The sequence below is a fragment of the Carlito syrichta genome, unplaced genomic scaffold, assembly GCF_000164805.1.
Source record: "Carlito syrichta isolate Samal-C Ts95f unplaced genomic scaffold, Tarsius_syrichta-2.0.1 Scaffold308583, whole genome shotgun sequence".
Lineage (NCBI taxonomy): Eukaryota > Metazoa > Chordata > Mammalia > Primates > Tarsiidae > Carlito > Carlito syrichta.
In genome coordinates this window covers 242,983-262,213 of record NW_007252679.1, presented here as the reverse complement: position 1 = coordinate 262,213, position 19,231 = coordinate 242,983, and the positions used below count along the sequence as shown (strand labels likewise).

At 39.3% G+C, this 19,231-nt stretch overlaps 1 protein-coding gene across 1 annotated transcript in view; it reads left to right on the top strand.

Annotated features, from left to right (window-relative positions):
- The window catches only part of EGF (epidermal growth factor), a 109,365-nt gene extending 96,101 nt beyond the window's left edge, over positions 1-13,264 (top strand). Inside the window, 5 exon segments of the mRNA XM_008065511.1 lie at positions 1,777-1,944; positions 5,904-6,021; positions 9,714-9,824; positions 13,044-13,116; positions 13,119-13,264. Of these exon segments, the coding sequence (XP_008063702.1) occupies positions 1,777-1,944; positions 5,904-6,021; positions 9,714-9,824; positions 13,044-13,116; positions 13,119-13,264 (616 nt within the window).
- Positions 13,265-19,231: the final 5,967 nt, after the last annotated feature.

Genomic DNA, 19,231 nt, shown 5'->3' with positions numbered 1-19,231 from the left:
GATTGTGATGTCATGAAGAAAGTCACAAAATGTAGTTCAGTAATGACCAGTGAGCAAGTTCTGTTTCTTTTGCATGACGTCCCTCCTCTCCCCCAGAGGTGTGTAGCTCTAGCTCGTTAACCCACTGAACACTCAAATCAGGTGAAGTTGTAATATACAGAGGTGCTCTCAGAAAAATAGAGCGCACAGTCCCCTCATTTTGTTGTGCCTCCATCTACTTATTTCATAAAATGTGTTTTCAACTCTACTCTGTGCCGGACACAGATGTACAGTAAACTTGGCTGACAAGGTCACGGAAACTTGCAGTACAGAAGTAAACAATTGGCAATTTACTTGTACAGTTCCAGAGAGTGATACAGTGCTTTGATGATGAAAAGTGCTATGAGGCTGGTTTAGGAACTACTTTAGGTCTACAGTGAACAATAGAAATATGATGTGAAGCCGGGCTCGGTGACTCAGCCTGTAATCCCGCGCCTTTGGGAGGCTGAGGTGAGTGGATTGCCTGAGCCCGTGGGTTCGAGACTCGCCTGGGCAGCAAGACCTCATCTCTACAATAAATCAAAAAATCAGCCGGGCGTGGTAGCACATGCCTGTAATTCTGGCTACTCGGAAGGCTGAGGCGGAAGGATCGCTGGAGCCCAGCAGGTCGAGGCTGCGGTGGCCGGGAGCGGCCACTGCACAGCAGTCTGGGCGACAGAGTGAGACTCCAACTCAAAAAAAAAAAAAGAATACAAATGTTTACCCGAGATCCTAATAGTGTCTGGAAATGCACATTCCCAGTAGATGGCAGCATTGTTTCATTTAACTTTAAAAAGGTTCACTGGTGAATTGGTTGCCAATAATTCTAGTGACAATTTCACTAATGAGACAGCAGGGTGTTTGTGGGTGAATGGTCCTTTTTTTCCTTCATATAGCTCTTCCCACTTGAAGAATATAGTCAAATGCTTGTATGTCACCACTGAGACCTTTTCCCTTGGACCAATAGTGATTAAAAAAAAGGAAAAAATATTTCTTCCACAGACTAGGTTATGTGACCTATTCAGAGGCTGCACACATTCTTCTTTTATAGCCAGGTTTCAAGTGAGGGACTCTACCTTCAAATTCTTCTTTCCACATGTTCTCACTTAAAGCGGACCTTGAACAATTATAATACCATAAGAAAGGAATTGGCAGTAGTCGGAAACTGCCAGGGAAGGAGGGAGGCGGGATTGGCACTAGTCGGAAACTGCCAGGGGAGGCAGGGGACAGGATTGGCAGTAACGGAACACCGCCAGGGGAGAGGGGACCACACCTCATCAACAAGGATACCTGTATAACGAACATTTATATACCTAACCCTGAATTGTACCCCACATCTTCAAAATAAAAAAAAAATTTTTTAAATTCTCTCCTTTGACCTATATTCATTGCAATCTGGTCAAACTCCCTTGGCTCTTAGGGCTGAGTTGCTTTGTGTTGGTTTTAAAAGGTGGCTCTTCAGGATTTTAGCCTAACAGAAACTGATCTTTAATCAATGTTCTGTAATGCCTTATAGAGGAAGTATGCAAATACACCCCCCCATCAATCCCAGGGCAAACAACTAAAGGGAGGAGTCCATGCTGCATTAACTTATAAAGCATAGTGTTTTCAACTGACCCCTGATAGATTTTCCATATGGTCCCAAAGAGCTGCGTCTAGAAATGCAGAGGGTGAGAGATGGCTGAATATCAGGTCTGAAAAAATATCAGCGTTTTTCGCCAAGCAACTTTGATGATCTCTGTTTGCGTGTTGTCACAGCTGTGTTGTTGGCTACGTCGGGGAGCGATGTCAGCACCGAGACCTGAAGTGGTGGGAACTGCGCCATGCTGGCCACGGGCGGCAGCGCGACGTCACCGTGGTGGCTGTCTGTGTGGTGGTGCTTGTCCTGCTGCTTCTTCTGGGGCTGTGGGGAGCTCACTACTACAGGTGACCCTTTCTTTTCTTTGGCGCTTTAAAACTTTCTTTCTTTCTTTCTCTCTTTCTCTCTCTCTTTCTTTCTTTCTTTTCTTTTTCTTTCTTCCTTCCTTCCTTTCTTCTTTCTTCCTTCCCTTCCCTTCCCTTCCCTTTCCTCTTTTCTTCCTTCTTTCTTCTGTTTATTCATTTGTTCATCCGCTCATTCTTTCATAGAGACAAGATCTTGCTGTATTGCCCAGACTGGCTTTGAACTTCTGGGCTTGAGCAATCTCTGCCTTGGCCTCCCAAAGTGCTTGGATTACAGGTGTGAGCCACCACGCCTGGCATTAAACCTCTTTTTAAGCTTTCCCACAGGAACACAAATCTCTTTGAGATGAACTCTTACATGGTACATTTAAAAAGTGGAATAAGAGTTTTTAAAAAAAAACACAAAAAGGCTCAGAATTTCACTGCCTTAAAACATCAGTGCTTCTTCCCTTTCCTTGTTCGATTCCAGTCTTTGTGTATGCACTTGCAAAGTATATGTGGTTATTATTTAACATGATGCAGTTTTTGCGTGTCACGTCCTTTTAGCATCATGTGCATTTCCTCTGACAGCCTGCATAACTGTAATTTTTCATGGTCATCTTTCATTGAGTTGATTTTCCTCAAAATATTGACTATTTTTAAAAAAATCAGTGTCTTCCCCAAAGTGGAAGGAGGATTTTGGTTTTGGGATTTTGTGTTTTCAATAATTTCAAATTGACAGTTGAAAACTGTGGAACAATAACATTTATACATTTAAATTTAAAAAATAACACTACAGTGTTCATTTTCTGTTTTCTTAAAAAGTAAGACAGCATCTTACATGATCAAAGATTTTTTTTAAAGATACTGTGTACTATTATGGTTTGTACTGTAAAAAGTCAGTGAGTCATAAAACTTTAGAGCTGAAGAGGATTTTATGGAATTCTCTAGTTCAATCTTATTTCATTGCTGGAGAACCTAACACCCACTTAACTAATAGGTCCCAATTCTCTGAGAAAGAGAGTACAGAATACTTGCCACCATCTGAAGATAAAAATGTAACCACATTTACCGGTACTACATAACCACTCAAGTGGTAACTGTCTTGTATTCTGGAAAATTCAACATATCAGCCAAGATGCACTTGTCCAAGATCCTACTATATCCTAGTGTAGTAGTTAAGTGCATGAGCGCTGGAGTCAGATTGCACAGGTTCAAACCCCAGTTCACATCTAAATAATATCAGGTTTGTGTCCTAACCTCTGTATTCATTAATTTCCTTTGCTGTAAAACAGGGATAAAAAGAGTACTTATCTCAAGGGCTATTGTGATATTAATTGAGTTTATCTAAGTAAAAAGATTAGTGTAATCTGGCATATAGGATTTAATAAATGCTACCTGCTTTTATTATTACTTTTGAGTCAGGGTCTCTGTGGCTGAGACTGGAGTGCAGCAGCATGATCATGACGATCACAGTTCATGGCAGGCTTGACCTCCTGGGCTCAGGCTATCCTTCCAACTCAGCATTCTAAGCAACTACAGGCATGAGCCACCAAGACTGGCTAGTGTGTGTGTGTGTGTGTGTGTGTGTGTGTGTGTGTGTGTGTGTGTGTGTGTGTGTTGCCCAGGCTGATCTTGAACTCCTGGTTTCAAGCAATCTACCTTCCTTGGCCTTCCAAAGTGCTGGAATTACAGGCATGAGCCACTGCACCCGGCCTATTGTTATTATGATTTTCCATGAACTCTTCCCCAAAAGAGTTAAATGCTCTAAGCTTCCTTTTTCTGCTACCTCTTGAGAGACAGGGTTCTGAGGCGCAAGTTTGAAATTTTAATTCAGTGATCCATGAGTAACACTGCTCTTATTAGCTTGGCCTTTAATCAGTATCTTAGATATTTGTAGAAAAAATATGAAATGATCAATGGTTCATCACATTAGACAGAATGTCAGAAGAAAAGCAGATGCTTGGCAAATAGTGTAGAAAAAAATGAAAAACAAAAAGAAAAAGAAAAAATTGAATGTATACCACAATTATTAACTATTTTTAAAAATTTGTTGTATTTCAACATAGTAAGTATGTCTTACATTCTACTGACCTTTTTTTCAGAGATCTGGTTCAAAAGCCAATGGGAAACTGCTGGCTTTTTAGACTTGAAATTCAAAGACCAGCTCAGCTGAAAGTTGACTGTATACTTCACATACAATTAAGAACATCTTCAGCCTCTAATTCTCACATGTCTAAAATTAAAAGTGATGAAGACTGTTTCTTCACAAAGAAAACTCATGAGAACCCTTTCTTTCTTCTTTTTGCTGAAATGCATCCCGAGCTGTAAACTTCTTCCTGAGTGAACCTATGGTTGTTTCCCTAACAGTTTTCTGATCAGTGTAACTGCTTACCCAGTGGCAAATTTTTAGCTATATACTTGACTACATTTGTATTACTGAGCGATTCTGTCAAGATCAAATTAAAATTACTACTCTAAATATTGCCATCTCACTAAAGTATACCAACAGATATAGCTCTATTATTGGTTTTTTAAGTTAGATGTGTTGGGCAACCCCCTCAGTTTCCTTCCCTCATTGAGAGTTTTTCTGTCCTCTCAATAAATCCTGCTTCCCACCCCCAAAATAATAATAAATTAGATGCGTTAAGTGTTTTTCTTTGAAGAGTTAAAATCAGTTATTTCCTTCCTTTACACTCTTCCTTGCCTGTCTAGATTGAGTGATTTGCACCATTTGTCTTCTGTCTCTCAAAATAGTAATGTCTGTGAAAATAAATAAATTTTGCAAGTATTCAACTATTATAACTTCATAAAACCTAATTTCTTGAAAGGACCCTCTTGTAGGAGAATCAACCAGAAGAATTCCATCACAAAGTATAACTTTGGAACTTTGGAATTGTTTATGTTAGCCATTGCTTCAATCTTTTCCATAAAGCTTTGATTAAAACCCATAACAACCAACGCCATCTTCTGGTACCTTCTGTGATCCAGATTCCGAGCAACTCCCTCCCCCTTCCTTATTGCTTTTGCTAGGATGTCCAGGTTGGGCTTCTGACAGAGGGTTGCACTCCTTGAGTAAACCTATCTGCCTCACAACAGCAGTGCCATCTTAGAATCTTGAGGCTGGTTGGTGGTTTTCACATCCACGTTGCCTTTGGAGCCTTCCTTCAGTGACTGCTTGTGTCATGCATTATGTACCTGTCTCTCTCCCTCTAGAGGCTACTGCTGTGAGGACAGGAATCCCACTTTTATGCTCAAAAGCTGGATTTGGAAGCAAGAGACCTATTCTGTTTCCCGGCTTAGCCACTCTGAGGCAGTATTATCTTGGGTCTTCTACTCCTTCTATTTTTGCCTCTAATTTCCTTAATGAGTGGCAAATTGCAGTGGATCCTAGGTTTTGTGTCATTAGGATCCAGTTCCTGCACTGCCCTTGGTAGCTGTGTGCCTTGGGTGAATCCCTGCCATCTCTGAGCCCCACTGGCTACACTGCAAATGGAGCTAATGCAGTCTGCCTCACATAGTTGCTGAGATATTCTTTCCACTGACTGCCCCACCCCTCCTTCCATAATGTGTAAGTTCATTAAAGTATCAGCATTGTAGTTGTTTTCCCAATGCTATATCCTCAGTACCATGATAGTGCCTGGGATATAATTAGTACTCGATACCTGTGAATGAATGAATGCAATGTTGTTCCCCCAACACATACACGCACACACATACCTCTACCTCAAAGAACCTTGGAAAGGGGTGAAATATCATCTGGAAAGTATTTTAAGTCCTGCAAAAAAGAATACCTTAAACATCTAAAGCTATACTCCTAGTTATCTTCACGTTTCTTCTCTCCCACATATTTTAAGAACCTAAATTTCAGTAGCAAGAAATAGTTGTCCCTGACTATCAAGGAGTGGGCTGAGTATTTTGCTTTGCAATTTTTGAAATTGTCTCCGATTTTGGTTTTATCACAGGACTCAGAAGCTGCTATCAGAAAATCCAAAGAATCCTTATGAAGAGTCGACCAGAGATGTGAGCAGTAGCAGGCCTGCCGACAGTGAGGCCGGGCTGTCTTCTCGCTCCGAACCTTGGGTAATGTGACCAAAGCAGATGAAGCAAGGGATTGGCTTGATATTAACCCCAGTCCTTGTCTTCCCCATTCTTCACCGAGTTCCAAATAACTGGAATCTGTTATAGCTTCCAGCTGGTGTCAGTGTTAGCCAAAACTACATCAGTTAGGCAGGTCCTAGATGGGAAGACAGGGAACTGTGTCTTTAAGGCTATCAGATAAGTTTGAAATAGTGTCATAATGTAATGGGACAAGAAATTCTTGGAATTTTTTTTCTGTCATGCAGATTCTTTCTATAACTTAGATTTTTATGTCTTATGGGAAGAATCTTTCCAAATTTTTAGTTAATACCTTTCGGATGAGTGTCTTAACCCAAGATTAGGCTCCCCATTTTCTTTTTTTTTTGTTTTGAGTTGGAGTCTCACTCTGTCACCCAGACTGGAGTGCAGTGGCCACTCCCAGCCACCGCAGCCTCGCCTGCTGGGCTCCGGCGATCCTTCCGCCTCAGCCTTCCAAGTAGCCGGAATTACAGGCATGCGCTACCACGCCCAGCTGATTTTTTTATTTATTGTAGAGATGAGGTCTCGCTGCCCAGGCGAGTCTCGAACCCGTGGGCTCAGGCAATCCACTCACCTCAGCCTCCCAAAGGCGTGGGATTACAGGCTGAGCCACCGAGCCCGGCTGCCCATTTTCTTAATATTTCTTTTTATAGTTTAAGATCTCTAAACTTCAGTAGCAAAATAGTTGCCAGATTTAGCAAATGAAAATACAAGACAATAAGTTAAATTTGTACTTATACATAAAGATAGAGTTTAAATTCAAATTTAACTGGAATCCTGCATATCATCTGACAACTCTAGATATTTTCCAAAAATGACAGTGAATTGAGATCACCCCTTCAGTCATTGATCTTGGAGCACTAGAAGGAAGACTTGGAACAAGCTAAACTCACTTGATTCTGTAAAGGGAATTTCCATTTCCAGAAACCTGTCAGAGCTCATTTGACAGATTCAGCATGTGCTGTTGGCAATAGTCATGGTATATATTGCGGGAGAGGCTAGGATATATGGTAGCTCCCTGGAAGATTGAAACCTTAGGAAAGGACTATTAGGGAGCAGTAATGAAGGGGCAAAGGCAATGCTTAGGACCCTTCCCATGTCATTTCCCCTAGCGCCCAGTCCTTACCTCACTGTATTCCCAGAGAATAGCTTTCCCATAGCTGTGCTTCTAACTAACAGGTGGCCCTCTGTCCTTACCTGTGATAGGCACTCAGTGTTTCCTTGGGGTTTTTTGTTTTGGTTTTCTGTCTGAACTTGAGTATGGAGATAAAATAAGACATATGAGCTCTAATTTGCCTTCTCAGTCATTGGCTATCTAATCTTCAGCAACTCCTTTAATGTCTGCAGACCTCTGCTTCTTCTTCAACACAACAAAGAGTTTGGATTAGATAATGTCCAAGATCCCTCCTGTCTCGATCAGTTCCACAAGCGTGTGATTCTAGGGCGACTTAGCTCTACGATGTGCTCAGTTCTTTGAGGCCTCATGACTTTGTGGACTTCTAAATTACCCCAGTTGCACTTGGTCTACATGGCATTTCATTCAGGTTTTGAGTAGCAGGTTTAATTTATCTCATTTAAATCATGGGAAGAAGGAAACAATCTGTATGTGCCTTTTTTTCTCTCTTTCTCTAATCAAAAGCGTTTGCTGGTGTCATGAGCAGCTTGCTGACTCAGAGCTGTTAGGAGGCCTGGGGCTGCTGTGCTAAGTGCCTCCAGCTGTCATAACTGTCATTGGCACCAACTGTTGCTGCAGCTATGGTGGAAGTAGGAAAGAACTGAGGTCCAAACTAGGGGAAGCAGCAGCAGAAACAGGTCTGGTTCCATCAGCTGCCTTCGCCGTCAGTCCAGAATCCCAGGACCTGTGTTCTTCTGGCAGAGAGACACATGGCTGGAAAATCTACAGTACAGAGGGCTGGATTTTGACTTGAGCCAAAAATAATGGGCATGCATCCTTAAACAGCAGGTCCCGCATTGATTTTGAAGAGTGTTGCTGCAGGAGACCATTAATGAGGAAGACATGAAGGGGGATTAGTGTTGTGGAAAATAAGAAAACGAAAACACTTGTTCCCGGCATTCACTCTTTTTTTTACCAACATTTCTCTCTCTTTTTCCTAATTGACTCCACTGATTGACTCCACTGATCATCCCTCTCTACACTTTTCTCAAAGAAAAACATGGGCAAGGGGATTCCCCCCCCACTCCCCTTTCATCCTGTTGTTTCTGAATTGTGGCCTTCTCCCTGTGAAAGGCCCATTCCTGAGCTACCAAAATATGGTCAGCCAAAACCTCGGCAGATCTTTGGCTGGGTTACTGATTGACAGGGAAGGATTTCACCAAACCGTGTCCTTTGTCCTGGAGGATGGGGTTCCTTCTTTTCTTTCCTTTTATCACTGATCTAGTTTAACACCTCATCTATCCAGTGTGAATGTGAGCCAGTGAACTCTGGTCACTCTGTATTGCAAGGGCACAATCAATTTTGGACAATACAGATAATGGCAAAAGTAATCATTTTGTTGACTGAAGAGAAATATTGTTTTCTGGGCCTCTCTTTTAAAATTCTGGTTCCCAAACTGTTGAACCATGAGAAAACGTTTGGTGGATTCCTGCAAAATAGTTGTACTATTAGTTATTAGTACCTATTAATGAACCAAATTACTCAAAACATGGTAATTTGTGTTTTTTTGTTGCTGTTGGAGCCATTGTGAGAAGCAATTAGTAGCATGTTTAAATAAATATTATTAAATTATATAAAAATTAATTTATATATACACACACACACACAAAATACAAGGGAGGATCCCCCCAAAAGGAATTATTTTTTGGAAGGCAGTCCCCTTGTATTACAGGCTTTCCCTGCTAGGTGAGTGTTCTAGGAACCCACTGGCATCAGTGTACCAGCTAGCATTGTTTTCAAGAGCCTACATTCAACTTCAGTGAAATTTTTTTTTTTGAGATTCACGATGGGTGACTTATGAGTGAATCTGCCCACACCGGAGTGAGCAGTCAGCAATTTTGGACCAAAAATGGCATGACTCCTGTTCCCCACCCTTCCTATTCACCTAATCTCGCTCCAAGTGACTTTTTGTTGTTGTTGTTTCCCTGGATGGAAAGAAACCCTCAAAGGAAAACACATAAGCACTAAAAAGCATCAAAATGGACAAATTCAAATACTGATTTGAGCAATAGAAAAATTATCTCAATAGGTGTATTGCATCAAACAGAGAGTACTTTTAGGATGACTGAAGTTTAAACATGTAAGAATAAATACCCAATTTTTAATAAATAAATTCCTGGTCTTTGGGGTGCCCCCTCACATATGAAGCATCATAGCACATACATATGGAAAGATTCCTGGATTGCTTATAGTAAAACAGTGGCCCTCAGGGATCCACAACTCAAAAGTTGAGATTCCAGAATTAGAATAAATTTTTTAGTAAAGACACTGGTTGTGCCTGGTTGCTTTGAGAGAAAGTAACATAAGGTTCCTAACTGAAAATATAATCTTTCATTAGTTAGAGAGAGAAATTTGACAGGACCTTTCTTCTAACTTTTACCTTCCATAGGATGAACATGATAAAGTCATATACTTTAACTTAATGTGCATTGAGATATTTGTGAATTATAACAATGTCCTCTCTCCCTTTTGTTGTTTGCAGTTTGTGGTTATAAAGGAACACCAAGACCTCCAGAATGGAAGTCAGCCTGTGGCTGGCAAGGCTGGCCAGACAGCAGATATTGGTCAGTTTTATTTTTCCCCCTGGAACGTGGTGAATGGTTATTTTTACTTGGATCCTGAATGTTTTTATAATGAAAAGTTTCGTCTAACCACAAAACAATAATTAAATTGTATGAGCTTGGGCTATGTTGAAATGCTGTGGAGCTTTAGAGAAATCTATTCGGACTGGATTTCTACCTTATATGAGGTTATCATGTTCACTTAAAACTCTCATCACAAAACTAAAACAAAGAAGAAAATTAAAGAAATAAAAATTTAAAAACTCTCATCACATACCAGTCTTCTAGATCACCTTGAGCAAGTGTACAATGAGTAATGCCTTATTTTGAATTAGGTTGGGGTTTGAGGTCATTTTTAGGGTTTGGGATCTATATTGCTAGCTGTAGGTATAGTTCCAGTTAAGCTGTAAATGGCTCCAAGAAAACATGATCCATGTTCTAGTGGGAAGGGTTTCTGTAAACTTAAACTGACTTAGGGGTTGTCTTGGGGATTTCAGAGTATTCAGGTCTTATCAGAGGCAAGACCTCAACCAGACATGCAGCGGTCTGTGAAGCCCAGCCAAATCACTTGGGGAGGAACCATAAAATCAACCCAGATTCACAGAAACTCAATCTACTTTGGGTAGAAATGGAATCAGATATCCTTTGACATAATATGTTGGTCAAGAGTTGCATTATGATAGACCTTTAGGGCTTAGGTCTCAGATATCATAGTTCTATTACAACCCAGAGGACATTATTGAACATGCTTTTATGACATAGGCCTTTGGAACGGTATAGAGAAACTTTTAGCCAACAAAAACTAGTTTCTCTGCTAATTAAAGGAGCCCAGAAAATATCAATTTCACTCATATTTTCTATTTTTTCCCTCATCAATATGCTTATCGCCACACCCTCCTCTCAGATTTATTTCTAGAGAGAACATAGGCTTCTTGTTTTGGAAAACTCACTCTAAATTCCCTTCCCATATGTATTTTGTCATTTTATCCAAAAATACTGTATTCAGTAGAGTGTTATTGCCTAATCTGAAAGAGGCATGGCTAGTAAGGTACAATTAAAAAATCAGTATACTTGGCGAGACCTCATCTCTACAATAAATCAAAATGAGCCGGGCATGGTAGCGTGAGTCTGTAGTTCCAGCTACTTGGAAGGCTGAGGTGGAAGGATCGCCGGAGCCAGCAGGTAGAGGCTGCGGTGGCCAGGAGTGGCCACTGCACTCCAGTCTGGGTGACAGAGTAAGACTCCAACTCAAAATAAATAAGTTAATTAATTAAATAAAATAAAAAATCAGTATAAAAACTATAACAAGTTATATAGTTTTTATATGTATGATTACTATTGCCTGGATAATGAAAAAAACCAGCATTTTCCCAGGTCGCTTGGCTTTTTAAAAATTGTTGTTGGTAGCACTATTTGGCCAAGTTTGCCTCTGTGATCTAGCAGACTGCTATGTGACAAGAGTTTTTTTATTTTTAAAATTTTTTAATTTATTTCAGTTTCATGACAAGAGTTTTGAGTGAACATGGTAACCTCATATAAGATAGAAATCCAGTCCTAATAGATTTCTCTAAAGCTCCACAGCATTTCTTTTTTTTTTTTTTAATTTTTAATTTTAAAGATGTGGGGTACAATTCAGGGTTAGGTATACAAATGTCCATTATGCAGGCACCCTTGTGTTGAGGTATGCCCCCTTCCCCTGGCAATTTCCCACTACTGCCAATCCTTTTCTTATAGTATTATGATAATTGCTCAAGGTCCGCTTTTGAGTGAGAACATGTGGTACTCAGTTTTCTGTTTCTGTAATAGATCACTGAGTATGATAGACTCAATCCATCCAAGTTGCTGTGAAGTCCATATGTTTGTCCTTCTTTATGGCTGCATAATATTCCATTGTGTGTATGTACCACATTTTTTATCCAGTCTAGTTTTGATGGGCAGCATGACTGGTTCTATGTTTTTGCTATTGTGAACAGAGTTGCAATAAACATGAATAAACACGCATGTGCAGATATCTTTTTTGTAGAATGATTTGAGTTCCTCTGGTATATTCCCAGTAGGGGGACTGCTGGGTCACATGGATGGTCAATTTCCAGTTCTTTCAAAAATTGCTACACTGTCTTCACATAGCCAAGCTGCTCATATGAAATAATGAAATATCTTGTAGTTCGTAATACTATTAGAAAAAGATTGGTAGTGGCAGGAAACTATGGGGGGGGGCAGGGAGGGGCAGGGAGTTGGGATTAACAGTAGTCAATATCTGTCTGGAAGAAGGGGGGGCACGCCTCATCAGTAAGGGTATCTGCACAATGAATGTTTGTATACCTAACCCTTAACTATGCCCCACAATTTTAAAATAAAAAAAATATAACTTTAAAAAAAGAGAAATATCTTATAGAAACATACGGCTTTTTCTTGAACAGCTAAAAGCACATAGTTCTTTCTTATAAGGGTAAACTACTTTAGAGGTATACACTATATAATTTTGCAAGTTAATCAATAGTACAATGATTTGACAAAAAAATAGTTAAACTCAGAAAGAACAAAGGATTTATTAGCGTTAGCTGAATACTCCAGAATAGACTAGAATGTTCCTTATTTTTTATTTTTGCACACTCTACTCACCCATTCTCCGTGGGCCACTTTGTGTAACTGTCTCCCAGTATGAGTGATCACATCCCTGATCATGCCTAGCTGTCTCATAAATGCCTGGGGTCAACATGCACATAGAGATTGGATGGGGAGATAGAGTGGGGAATGGGAGAAAAGACCAAGTTTGGCACTGAGACAATCCTTTCTCTGCTCCTGGAAAACCCATCAAAACACAGTCCTGGTGAAAGATCCACAGAGCCACATTCATTGTCCTCAGCCAACATCAGTTAGTGCAAGGTAAGTGCAGAGTACCATGCTAGGCCAAGGGAACCAGGCCGGGAGAAAGGAATGCAAGCATGTTTAAAACCTGAGCTCTATTCACAAGTCATCTATGGTCCAGTCGAGGAGCTGGGCAGTACAGAGGGAAAGCTGAAGAACAATGTCAGATAGCACGGTTCTTGGATCCATCTCAATCAACCCAGACTGTTTTAATTTTTTAAAATTGGGTCTAGAATGGTCCGAGAATAGGCTTTTTTTGTGTTTCCTATTTCAGGTCAATTCTTCAATCTGTACCATGATGGTTTCTCTTGTCGAGCATTGCAAATGATACAAATACTGAAATTTCTTTTTTCTTTTATATAGGATCAGTGCAACTGAGGAAGGAGCCCCAGGTATTTGGAATGGGCCCAGAGCAAGGCTGCTAGATTCCACCATCCAGTGATAAATGCTCCTGTCCCCCACGGAGCGAAGCTTTCACATACACTCCTATGGGGCACAGCCTGTTGCTGGGGAAATTGAGAAGCCTTATTCTCTCCCATCAACTAACCCATTATGACCCCAGAGGGCTCTAGGTCCATCACACCAAGTGGAGCTGACTCAGTGAAAATTGGAATTAAAAAGAAGATTAAGAAGAACAAATCATATCAATGGACTGTATATTTCCTTTCAAAAAGTAGAAGAAAACTATAGACTTGGGTTCCACAATCTCTACGACTAATCACCTACTCAGTGTCCTGGAGACTGATACATAGTTGTGCTTCCGTTTCTTCCTTCAAGCAGTCCCATTGCAGATTTTCAAATAAGAGTAATGGAGGATCACTAGGTAACTTATTAGAAGCCAAAATTGGAACACTTATGCATTATAAACTGTGTTGTCTTCAATAGTCAATACAGATAAATTTTTGTTGTTATTCTTACAACCCCAGAAGAAATCTGGGGTTAAAGCAGGCAATCACACTGTTTTGGTCTGTTCCAAAGTAATTTCTTTGATCCGAACAGAACATTTAGCTCAATCTCATGAAATGGCTGGAATATGACAATTACCGCTAAGATACATCATAGGCATTTAGTTAAATGAGAGCATCACTGCTATGGTCCATGCTGGTTATTTTGCAACATGAATTGTGATAAATTGATGAAAAGAGTTAATTTAGAATCTAATTTCTTCAGAATTAGATGACTTTCTAAAAAATCTTTGAATGAAAGCACTTAATTTTAAAAACATTACCTAAGAGACTTCAGTGTTTCTTAGTCATCCTTGTCCTTTCTTCCACAGAATTTTTTTCTAATGAAAATGATAAATTCCCCCTTTGTGTGTTTGCACAGAATCATTGTATTTTTTCAAATATGAGATTGTAAGCAAATTGCCTGATTTGTTTTCATTATGGATAGCAATCAATTTCTTCTAATTCGTTAAATAAAATCACTATAAAGCAAAAACATTTTATTGTATACCTGGTTAAGTAGTTAATTATAATCTGAGGGACTATTTGAGTTGATCTAAAGTAATTTGCTAAGCTTGTTACTGTAACCTTCTTTTAAAAAATATTTGAAATCTACAATTCTAACTTTATAAATTAAAATTTCATATGGTGACGGTACAGTGACTCACACCTGTAACTTCAGGACTTTGGGAGGCAAAGGCAGGAGAATTGCTTGAGTCCAGGAGTTCGGGACCAGCCTGGGCAACATAGATACCCTCTCTCTCTCTATAAATAAATAAATAAATACGTAAACAAACAAACCAACTTTACATGGTGTTCTAATCAAATATTTTTCTTGCAATATAGATACCCCGTCTCTAAATAAATAAATATATAACTTCATATGGTGTTCTAATCAAATATTTTTCTTCAACCAAGGCATTGATACTCTAGATAACACATCCTGATACAGTAACATTGACTTGTTTGAGGGCTATGGATCATCTCATTTATGTATTAACTAGTCCCTTTGCTAATCTTTATCTTTCATTTCTCCTCAACTCCTTGGGCTTTAGTGATACCAAAGGTCAGAATAAAAAAGAATTGACGTTCATGTCTTCAAGTGGATACCTTATAGAAATTTGGATAAGGATTTGGTGAGGGAAAGGATAACTTGAGGTTTGTGGATATTAATTAGTTATTCAGTATGACACCTTGCCTCAGCTAATTTAGATTATTGTTTATTCTGTTTTGCTTTAATTGGCAATTTATATCCTGGAGGATCCAAAGACTTATCTTTTATTTCTAATCAGTGAACCAACCTTAGAAAAATAACAGCCATGGTTTTCCAAAATTTTACTTTCCATAAGCCTGAATATTTTTTTCTTCTTCCAAAAGTGAGCATGTTTGAAACATTAAGGGTTTAGATTTTTTCTTTTTCTTTTAGTATCTCTTTCTTTTTTGAATTTCAATGATAGCCAAAGAAGTAACATGATACCATAATAACCCATGACGTACCATTACCTTTGAACCACAAAATCCTTGATTCCTTTTTAATGACTCTGATACCTTAGAGACTGGCACCATGCTAAGTCCCCAACTGAGCTCTCCCACCAGGTCCTTGGTCAGACTAAACACACACACACACACACACACACACACACACACACACACACACACACACTCTGTGTTTTTTTGATCAATATGCCACACTGAAAAGGTGCCCTCCTTTCTTGCAGTTTCACATCTCCACCACAAATGTCCTCCTTTCTTTAAAAATCCAGCATCTAAAATGCTTTATATGTATTTTTTCCCCAGACAAACAAAAAGCCTGGAAGAAACAGAAAATATCTAGTCAGTCTAAGTAGCTGTAACAGGCAAGATTTTATGTTCTTGCTTTGCCTCTTTTACTTTTTCTTCTTCTTGAACTTCTGAAATGAGAAACTCCTCTCCGCATTGTTTCATTCTGAGCTCTTTAGTTTCTAGCCTGCCTGAAGCAAGGCGCTTTCCTGTCTGGGACTTGGCAGGTTTTTAGAGCTAAGGTCATACGCTGGTAACAAGGAAAAAACCAGGCTTAACACCCCTGGTGGCTTTGTACTGTGTGAACCAGATAAACTGGAACTGTTTCCCAGAATTTCATCCCTTCATGTTTCTGTGATCTGGCTGGTCATCGTGGTTAGATGCATTGAAAGATGGTGCACAGGGGCCAGCTAATCCTTACTTGCTTCTAGACTACAGATTGTCTTCACTGTCCCTTACTTCATGTTTTCTGAATCTCTTTTTCCTGACTGTGGGCCGACTCACACCAGTGATTCCCCAGACCACCACCAGATACAAATGCAATGACCTTCCATAGACTTCCACACCAGCTCTGCTTGCTGTGCCTACTTGGGCAGCTGGGAACACCTGGCTTCACATGTTTCCCTGCCAACTCCAACCTGTCCACACAGCCCATTTGCATCAGAAATACCAATCAGTGACTTTGCTCTGACCATCCAGATCCCCTTTCTGGATATTACATACCCAGCTCCCCTTGCAATTATGTAAGATTTAAATAATTTTATTACGTCTTTCTCAATGATTTGCTTCCTTAATTTAGCCCTGATGGATGATACCACAGGCAAATTCAACCAAATATTCAAGGTACACAAAATTCTCTTTTATTATATAAATTCTCCCATGGAATAGAAAAAGGAAAATACTCCTCACCTCATTTTACAGGGTTACTATAACCCTTATTTCTGCAGTAGACAAATATAGCAAAAGAAAATGGGCCAGGTGCAGTGGCTCACTCTTGTAATCCCAGCATTTCAGGAGACTGAGGTGAGAGGATTACCTGAACCCAGGAGTTCAAGACTAGCCTGGGCAACATGATGTGACCTCATCTCTACAATAAATAACATTTTAAAAATTTAGCTGGGCATGATGGTGTGCACTTGTAGTCACAGCTACTTGGAAGGCTGAAGCAGAAGGCTCACTTCATCCTAGGTCTAGGTCTAGGCTCCAGTAGTGGTGATTGTACCACTGCACTCCAGCCCGAGTGGCAGAGTGAGACTCTGACTCAAAAAAAAAAAAAAAAAGATTACAGGCCAAACTCAAGTATGAATATTAATAAAAAGTCTAAACAATATTTATGAAGTGAATTCAGCAGCACATTAAAAAGACAACATTTCATGACAAAGTGATTATCATATAATAAATATAAGATTGGTTAAATATTTAAAACCATTAGGCATAATTCAACACAATAACAAAGCAAAAGAGAAAAACTTCTTTTAATAGAGGCAGAAAAAGTTTTAAATAAAATCCAACATCCATTCATGACAAAACTTACAAAATATAAAGAAAAATTAAATTCCTTAACTTGTTGAAAGAAATCTACCAAACCCTGAGCCCCAGAAAGCATTATACTTAAAATGTTGGAAGCATTCCCTTTTAAGATCAGGATTAAGACAAAGATGCCCCACTATAATCACTTTTATTAACATTGTGCTAGATGTTTTAGACAGTAATCTGACAGCATAGTAATATCCTAAAGCGGTAAGATTCAATTTCTTATTTTTTTAATTTTAAAGATGTGGGGTACAATTCAGGGTTTGGTATACAAATGTTCATTATGCAGGTATCCTTGTTGATGAGATGTGCCCCTGCCTCCTTGATTTCTTTTTTTTTTTTGACTTATAAACAGAAATGTATTGATCACAGTTCTAGAGTCTGGGAAGTCCAAGATCAGCAGACTTGGTGTCTGATGAGGCCCCATTCTCTGGTTCACAGATGACACCTTCTCACTGTGTCCTCACATGCTGGAAGGGGCAGGACAGCTCTCTGGGCCTCTTTCTTTCTTTCTTTTTTTTTATTTTTAATTTTAGATATGTGGGGTACAATTTAGGGTTAGGTGCACAAACATTCATTATACAGGTACCCTTATTGATGAGGTGTGCCCCCTCCTCCCTTGGAGATTTAATTTTAAAAATATATAAGGGGCTGGGCTAGATGGCTTGCACCTTTAATCCCAGCACTTTTGGAGGCCGAGGCAAGAAGATTGCCTGAGTCCAGGGATTCAAGACCAGCCTAGGCAACTTGGTGAGACCCCGTCTTTACAATAAATCAAAAAATTAGCCAGGTATGGTAGCATTCGACTATAGTTCCAGCTACTGGGAAGTCTGAGGTGGAAGGATCACCTGAGCCCAGCGGGTCAAGGCTGCGGTGGTCATGAGCATGTTACTGCACTCCAGCCTGAGCAACAGAGTGAAACTCCAACTCAAAAAAAAAGAGGAACTTTTATCTTCAAAATACACTATAAAGAGGATACAAACATAAGATTCAAACTTTGAAAATAAATTTTAATAGCTATATCTGACAAGGGAAGATATAAACCTAGAATATATAAATTGAGACAATGCAATAGAAAGATGGGCAGAAGAGGGAACATAAATGTGACCCCAAATTACATGAAAAGATGACCAATTACATTAGTAATCAGGGCAATGCAAAAATGAAACTACAATAAGATATCATTTCACAGCCATTCATTGGCAAAAATTTTAAAGTTTTGGCTGTCCAAGATCTGGCAACACATGGAACTATCAACACTCTTAGACAGTGCCGGTTGAGTATTAATGGATACAATCACTTTGTCATTACCTAGTAAGGCTGAACATGTTCATATTCCACAACCTCTCCTACAAGGTTTCATATTGTATACCTATTCTAATCTGAGGTATCTATCCTAGAGAAACTCTTATACCTATGTATCTCAAGGCGTATACAAGACAGTGCACAATCACAAAAAACTAGAAACCACACAAATGCTCACCAACAGTAACATGAATTGTAAAATATGGTAAAATTGTATTATAGAATACTGTATCACAGTTAAGATAAGAGAATTACAGTTATCCACATGAAAATGAATTCATCTGGAAAATAGCATTTAATCTGGATAATTAGAAAAACTGGAAAGAGGCAAATTTAGCATACCAAATCATTCACTTATATAAAGTTTATTAGCAGGGAAATGTAAACAGTATAGTGTTATGGATGCAGGCTTAAGTGGTAAAATTATAAAGAAAAGTTGAGGAACCACTGACAAAAATTCAGAAGGGCTGTTGTCTTTGGCGCTAGGATCGGATGCCTTTGGTGATGGGTACTTCTGAAGTCCTGGGAGTGTTCTATCTGTAAGTCTCAGTGGTGAATGCATGGGTGTTTTTATTATTATTTCTCTGTAAACTGCCCATATAAATTTTGTTCACTTTTTTACAGAATATACTTTATGGTTAAAAAAAGTAGCAAAAAAGAACACAAAAGAAATTGGCCCTAAATTCAATTGAGTACTTCATGAATTCCAAAGCAGAGTTATTCACATTCCTTGCATTCATTCGGACTGGGTTTGCTGAACTCTGGGTCCCTGAAGCCATGGAGCACACATGCTGGATTAGCATGTTTTAGAGTTGGAAATTTTCCTCCACAGTTAGAAGAGCCTGAAGAGAGGCAGAAAGTGCTGTTTCCGACACACCTTGAGCACTTTGGCAAATAGAAAGATAAAAAAAAGAAAAGATAATAGAAGATCTGAGGAAAGAAGCCCAAGAGACAATACAGAAAAGTTAAAAATTGGCATTTAGAATCTCATAAGAAATTATTTGGTTGAG